This window comes from Micropterus dolomieu, linkage group LG03, assembly GCF_021292245.1.
Source record: "Micropterus dolomieu isolate WLL.071019.BEF.003 ecotype Adirondacks linkage group LG03, ASM2129224v1, whole genome shotgun sequence".
NCBI classification, from domain to species: domain Eukaryota; kingdom Metazoa; phylum Chordata; class Actinopteri; order Centrarchiformes; family Centrarchidae; genus Micropterus; species Micropterus dolomieu.
Window position 1 is genome coordinate 17,386,898 of NC_060152.1, and position 8,069 is coordinate 17,394,966.

Consider the following 8,069-nt stretch of genomic DNA (forward strand, 5'->3'; position numbering starts at 1 on the left):
ACTACTGTCTGGCCAGACAAGAAATACGGTGAAGAGTTGACCGTAGATCATGCTCACAGGTAGGTTGATATTCTTAAAGACACACACACACAAACACAGACAACCTCATCCAGGACTCCTCTAACTGATGAAAGAAACTTGCAGTCCAGCCACATGCATTAACAATTATAGTATCTAATTTTTTAAATATTAAGTAATCATCAAAAAATAAATAAAATAAATAAGATAACCTAAAAATGCTGCAGCGTTTTGGAACAGACTATGGCTGCACATGAGTGCAAGTGGTCAAAGTTTTCTGAATAATGTTGCGCGTTTTCTGTAGTCTGAGGATGAAGCTGTCACAGCGAGCAACATTCAGTAGTAATAGCATAAAGACATGGGCCACAAACATACATAGGCCTACTGAACTTCAGACTCTGGCAGCTACTTGTAATGATTCCTGGTGCTTTAGTTGGCTGTAATAAATAATTATTGTACATAATTTTACTATATTCCTGATGAAGACTGTTAATCAATAATCCTGTAAACACTGAGAGGCAGGCAAGTAGAGCTACACAGATCTATACTGAAAGGAAAATATATTCAGTATTACTTTAGTAACAGTTTGGAACTATGTGCAGTAGAAATGTATCCAAGTGTCAAAATTTGAAAATGAATGAACTTCTATCATGATGGCAAATCATGATATTGTATGAGTTTATCATATTTAGCATCTATTTTTTCTAAAACACCTTGTAAAGTGTCAGTGGCTCAAAATAGTTCTAAAGCAGATAAAGTGCACTGTTTCTCCACACAACTGTTGTACTGAGTGGACAGTGTAGCATACAGTATAGACAACTTCTTCCTATCCCCTAGGCTATAATCATATAAAGACATTAGTTGATTTGTCTCTTGATGGGCCACTAAAATCTATTATAAATGGTTAATTTATTGATTAATTTATGTTACGTCTTAAGTGTTATCATCTTTAACCTTGTTAGCAGCTTTAACACAACCAGGTTTGTGTTGTCACAGACTAATGTTGGTCATTAGTAAAGATGGACACAGTGAAGCTCGAGGCAGCTGTATTACCATGGAGATGGCCTACATTCCTAACCAGGACCTGACCACCAACAGGCTGCAGTGTGTCAGTCTGTATGTATTCCCCTTAATGTAAAGGTCTTTTAATAGTCCATAAGTAGGTTAAAATTTGTTAGTCAAAAAATAGCCTATAAGCTGAGATGAGTTAAATCAATTCAAGTATCTTACTCCATGTGCCAACGTATCCAACATACACCCCAACATAAGCATGTCTGTGTTTAAAATCAGGAAAATGTCATTATTTTCAATATAAATTTGCTTTTAAAATAATAATGCTTCACACCGAATCAAACTAATTAATGATTTTGAAGAATACTGTCAACAAAACACAATAATAACACACGATCAGGCAACAGGCCACTTTAATCGATGTGCTCGACGGTCGTTTTCATGTCCTCAGTAGGACCGTCAATGGATTTCAGAGAGAACTGAGCGGCGTGTGTGGAGATAAACATGGAGAAAAATGTTGGGTCGCTACAGGAGCAGGCCCTGAAGAGAAAAGAGAGGCTCAAAGCATTAAGAGAAAAACAACTACATGTAAGTGTTTTGTCTGGTTTCTGATAAATGCAACATGGCCTGTAGAAAATTCTTCTTTTTGTTAGTGAGGTAAAGTTAACGTTAGCCGACTCAGCTTGTTGCTAACATTAGCGTATTCATGTTAGTAGTTAGTAGTAGTTACAAAGCATTCATATTGAATGAACTTGGTTCGTGGCTTTGTTGCTGTGCTGTGAGAGGATGTAGTTAGGTTCCGATATTGAATTCAGATCGAGTAAAGTCTATTATGTACTTGTTACATTGTTTTTTAGTTAGCTAACTTTATAGTTGTTCATGTGCAGCTAATTTCTGAAGCTAACTTGCATGGACTTCTTTCTCAGAAACAATAACAATTTTTTTTTTTTTTTACCTCTAGTCATGTATGTTCATAGATTAACTAAATCAGGAATTTTCAAAGTCTGAGACTGTTAGACCCTTAGTTTACTTACTTAACGTTAGTTTCACTCAATACCTGGATGCCTATGGGATCATGATTATGTTATTTGGTCCCACTCCACAATTGAGGCAAGAAAACCTAATATTGCTGTTTGATTGAACTTCAGAATAGAGAAAATAAATAACCAAAAAGGTCCATCCTATTAGTTTCTGACTCTGATAAAGTGGGAAAAACAGATTCCCAAAAGTACTCTCTTTGAATTATCTCTTTAACCAAATCACACACATGTAGGCTATTCTATGTGATCTTCTTTTGATAATGTAATATTGTTTCACTTGCATTCACTGAGCCTCCCCTGAAACTGTTTGGAGCCCCACTGGGGAGGCCCGCCACACACTTTGAAAACCTCTGAACTAAATCTTAGGTAACACGAATGAGAGTTTGTGGTTAGTTTACAACAACATTCAACAACAAACACTCACATCTGACTCAATATGATCAGCTTCACCTAAAATGGACAGCTACAATGTGTCAGTTACAGTAAATTAAATTACCACGATCAATTATCATTTAGATAATACTGTAATCCAACTGAAGTCTCATCAACTTCTAAGGCACTTGATGGTATATTACATCCAAATCATCTTCTCTGCAGACTGTTTGGTAAAACCAGTAGTAGTGGCTGTATTTCTTGGTATTAAAGACATTTGGTTGATGTTCAGCAATACATTTAACAGGTGGCACCTCAGTAACTTGATCATAAGAAGAGTTACAGGATAGATGGTGGCTGCAGGGATGAGAGCTCTGACCATGTCTTTATGGACAGATCTCTGCTACTTCAGTAACAGGAATCATTTGATTTTAACACAATAGTGCCTCCTGTTCAGTATTTAATCACAAAAGCACAGCAGCTCTGATGCAGACCAGATATACAGGTCAAACAGGTCTTGGAAAATAATGTAACACATGCTTTTTAGATGGGGAAATTAGGGGAATTCGTAAAAATAATCCAAGAAAGTCTTGGACATCAGCGATTGTTTCTGAACAATATAACATAATTCCACAAATGAATTGCATTACATATTATGGCTGTTTTTTTATGCACAAGCACAGTCATGGTGGGATTTTTTTTTAACCATCTACAATATTTCTGGAGCTGAAATACAACCATCATCATCATCACTAATTCAACATGTTCTTACAGTTATTTTTTTACATCACTGAATTGTTGATGGGAGAAGGATTGATGTAACAATACATCTTGATAAAATAAATATGAAAGATTATAGGCTAGTTATGAATAGTTCTAGTTTCTTAGAAATCAACAAAGAACAAGAGAAAGACCTTCATATGCCACACAGGACACATCTGGAAAAGACACGCTTATTACAATTATTCATGGTGGATGGTGGATGTGTCACAGTCGGGAATTTAACCCATTCTTTTTTCAGATCCTCAGACAGTTATTTTCCATGAGGTGCCATGTTGAACTTCCAGTGACCAGTATGAAGGAGTGTGAGAACACCAAATTTAACACACCTGCTCCCCATATACACCTGAGACCTTGTAACACTAACGAGTCACATGACACCGGGGAGGGAAAATGGCTAATTGGGCCCAATTTGGACATTTTCACTTAGGGGTGTACTCACTTTTGTTGCCAGCGGCTTAGACATTAATGGCCTTGAAATGTGTTATTTTGAGGGGACAGCAAAATTACACTGTTATACTAGCTGTACACTCTCTACTTTGCATTGTAGCAAACATGAGAAGATAATCAAATATTTACAAAAATATGAGGGGTGTACTCACTTTTATGAGATACTGTATTCTGATGGACTGAGAGGACGTTGTTGCAGCAGGGTCTCAGTTGTTCCTCAGTAAGGCGGCTGAATGTGTTGAACCATTTAAACATTACACTGTAACTCTGCTCCAGTGTGACAACAAGTTCTGGATATGAATTTGTCTTTCACCAGGAAACCCTGTTCAATATGCAAGCCACACTTTTTGGCACCAAGACCAGAATTTCTTTCACAAAGCGGGTGTTAAACAGAGGCATGCTGGTTAGGCTAGCAATGTTGCAATGATAAACGATTGTTGACATTCCTGAAGTCATGGGGTTATTTTCTGTTTGTGCTGCACTTCAAGAATGAGTCAGTCCCCCGAATTGTTGTAGCCGGTGGACAGGAAGCCTCTTCAGGAAAATGCTAGATGGGAGGGGTTCGATATCCTTTGTTACTACTTTTCACTTGGGGTCAATAGAGTTTTTTTGCTGTATTTCTGCAAGCCTAGTTTATAATTTTTTTTTTCTCCATTTTTTTTATGTGGACAGTTTAGTGTCGACCGCAGCCTGAAGTGCTGTGGTCAGGTAACATGTTAGCATTTTTGTTGTTAGAGCTAGTTCTGAAGCAACTACAGATGTAATTTTACTAGTTATTAGGCCCAGTTCTTAAGGCTCTACATCTCCTCAATGGCACAATGTCAGAAATAATCAAGCTGAAAATGTAAATTTGTTATTTGGGTCCCAAATTATGGGTCAACACAAAAAAACAGATGAGTGATTATTTTGTTTTCCTATGCAAATGTTAGCATAGTGTATCTTTACTGTGTCAGATCTCTGAAATGGGCTGATGGAGTTTTTTTAATTCAATAATTCTTTATGGCAGAATACAATGTTAATCTATCTATTGTTCAGTCTATTGAATGAAGAGTCATGCTTTCACTTTGAGAATACTGTGTGGTAAATAGGGGTGGGAATCACCAGAGGCCCCACGATACGATATCACGATATTTATGTTGCGACTCGATTTTATTGCGATATTAAATATATTGAGATATATTGCAATTTATTACCTTTTTCCAACTTCCAGTTAGGTCCCTAAAGTCAAACTTTGTCAACATCTGTTTATCTAAAAAGATACATTTCTCTGTTTGTTCATATCACTTTTTCAGTCCTCTAAATGGTCTTGTTAAGTTTTCTAGTGGACTAAGAAAGCAATAGATTTTATTATTCTAGTACCAAAAAGTTAAAACTCCCATCTGCAATTTATATAATTGTATCGATACAGTATTGCCATACTATACTATGCTGTATCGATTTTTTTCCCCCACCCCTAGTGGTAAATGCAAGTTATTTGGCTGATGGTGTGATGATATTTTAACAGGGGCGAGAGGAAGATGGGGAGCCAGAGAAGAAAAAGGCTTCACTAGAGGAGACTACTGAACAGAAACACAGGTTGGTTCATCACACCAGCCTGGCTGTTACAAAAAAAATGTCCGTTATTTGTTTAATTTTTAAAATCATATTTTGAAAAAAAAGCATGTCATGATTCAACCATTGCTCGCCCCTTCAGCTTTTTAAGCTTTACAAACGGAACTGAAACTGACATGGAAGTACATCATCAGAGCATTTATCTGCCCTTTATCTGAACACCATCTTCTTGTAACACACTGTGTGTGTCAGTGCTGGTCGTGAGATGAGGTGTTTACACTGGGCTGGATTACAGCCTTGTGCTATTAGCTGCTCAAATATCCTGCAGCTTACTCAACTTTGTGTGTTAGTCTGTAGGAAGGAGCAGCCATCTTTCCTGTCCTACAGGACTTTTTTTCCCCCTCATTGTTTATATTTAATGACTGTGCACTGAGGGAGTGCCCCTGTGTTTCCTCCAGTCCAACTGGACAGATCTCTCTCTTGAGAATGAAAATAGCTGCAAAGTTTTGAAGGCCTCATTTAGACATTTGTCAGTGAAGAGAAAAGTACTGTGGGTGCTCTAGTTTTTTCTTAAGTAAAGATAAATATGTAGCAGGGTGTCAGTGTAATGTATCTTGGGATTTGTATTAAAATTTAATAAGAGGTCAAATTGCAAAACCAAGGCATGAAAGAGCAAGAACAATCAACATGTTTATCTTAAAGTTATTACTATTCAAATGATCCACACATTTCAGATGTCAGAACAGCAGAACTTGGCAGAATGTTTTTCAGCTGTGTGTTACCATACAGCATACAACATTCCTCCAAGCCTATTCAACAAAAGGCAACAGCTGTACCATGTGGCTTTTCCTGTTACATCTTGTTAGGTGGTGTTAGGGCAGCTGTTTTTATTTTTAGACAAATAGATATGTCAATTTAACAATCTTGGAATTTGCAAATGTGTTTCAAGGACGCTCAAAATACTGGCTACTTGCATGTTAACTGTAACAGTCTCTTGCTGTGTAAATACAAAAGGCAGATCGCTGTCTGGAATTAATTTTGCTCTGGTGAATGGGGCAGGTAGCTTGATATCAGTGTAAACATTTGAACACTGCTGCACCTCCTCCTCTGCCTCAGTTGACTCATTGAACATTTAGAGAGGGCCACACTTAGGCATTTATCACTGGCTCTCTTTGATGCCACAGTGTGCTTGAAGTGGAAATGTGTAAACAGACTAAAGGTTTGGACCTGTCAAACTAAGGGATGGTTAAGGATAAAAGCTGAGATGTCAAACTTTATTTATACATGGGGGGGGGGGAGACTTGAGAGGTAAATGTTTTTCAGGATCTATCTTCCCATCTGCACTTTAGTCTATAGCAAAATATCTTGACATTTTCCATCCTGGATGGCGTGAAATTCAGTTTTGATATTAATGTTCCCAAGTGCATGATTCCTAATGATGTTTGTGACCTCCTAACCTTTTGTGGACCACCCTCATCAGGTCAGAAGTTCCTCTTGACTACCACTACTTTTGATTTCAAAACTGAATGTTTGCAATATCCATTATATTTGCTGTAATACTCATATTCCTCATATTTCTGCAGAAGAAATGTCAAAATCTAATGAATACATTATTATGGAGTTTGCCCCAAAACTTGTTACCCAGAGGACTGTCTTTAGACCAAAATATTAATTTGTATAAAAGTCAAATAATGGCAAATCTTCTCTTGATATTCATGGCTCTCTGGAGACGTTTAATTTTGGCGATTCCCTCACCTTTACACCAAAATATCCACCTTCACACAATACAGGTGCTGGTCATATAATTAGAATATCATCAAAAAGTTGATTTATTTCAGTAATTGCATTCAAAAAGTAAAACTTGGATATTATATTCATTCATTACACACAGACTGATATTTCAAATGTTTATCATTTAATTGTGATGATTAAAACTGACAACTAATGAAAATCCCAAATTCAGTATCTCCGAAAATTAGAATATTACTTAAGACCAATACAAAAAAAGGATTTTTAGAAATGTTGGTCAACTGAAAAGTATGAACATGAAAAGTATGAGCATGTACAGCACTCAATACTTAGTTGGGGCTCCTTTTGGCTGAATTACTGCAGCAATGCGGCGTGGCATGGAGTCCATCAGTCTGTGGCACTGCTCAGGTGTTATGAGAGCCCAGGTTGCTCTGATAGTGGCCTTCAGCTCTTCTGCATTGTTGGGTCGTATCACATCTTCCTCTTCACAATACCCCATAGATTTTCTATAGGGTTAAGGTCAGGCGAGTTTGCTGGCCAATTAAGAACAGGGATACCATGGTCCTTAAACCAGGTACTGGTGGCTTTGGCACTGTGTGCAGGTGCCAAGTCCTGTTGGAAAATGAAATCTGCATCTCCATAAAGTTGGTCAGCAGCAGGAAGCATGAAGTGCTCTAAAACTTCCTGGTGGATGGCTGCGTTGACCTTGGACCTCAGAAAACACAGTGGACCAACACCAGCAGATGACATGGCACCCCAAACCATCACTGACTGTGGAAACTTTACACTGGACTTCAAGCAACGTGGATTCTGTGCCTCTCCTCTCTTCCTCCAGACTCTGGGACCTTGATTTCCAAAGGAAATGCAAAATTTACTTTCATCAGAGAACATAACTTTGGACCACTCAGCAGCAGTCCAGTCCTTTTTGTCTTTAGCCCAGGCGAGACGCTTCTGACGCTGTCTTGTTCAAGAGTGGCTTGACACAAGGAATGTGACAGCTGAAACCCATGTCTTGCATACGTCTGTGCGTGGTGGTTCTTGAAGCACTGACTCCAGCTGCAGTCCACTCTTTGTGACTCTCCCCCACATTTTTGAATG

The 8,069-nt window shown here is 38.0% G+C and overlaps 1 protein-coding gene across 1 annotated transcript in view; it reads left to right on the top strand.

Annotated features, from left to right (window-relative positions):
- Nucleotides 1-1,461: 1,461 nt before the first annotated feature.
- The window catches only part of ccdc12 (coiled-coil domain containing 12), a 10,564-nt gene continuing 3,956 nt past the window's right edge, over nucleotides 1,462-8,069 (top strand). The window contains exons 1-2 of the mRNA XM_046046171.1: nucleotides 1,462-1,617; nucleotides 5,176-5,246. Coding sequence (XP_045902127.1) covers nucleotides 1,534-1,617; nucleotides 5,176-5,246 — 155 coding nt within the window. The 5' untranslated portion in view covers nucleotides 1,462-1,533. The remainder of the gene's footprint in view (nucleotides 1,618-5,175; nucleotides 5,247-8,069) is intronic.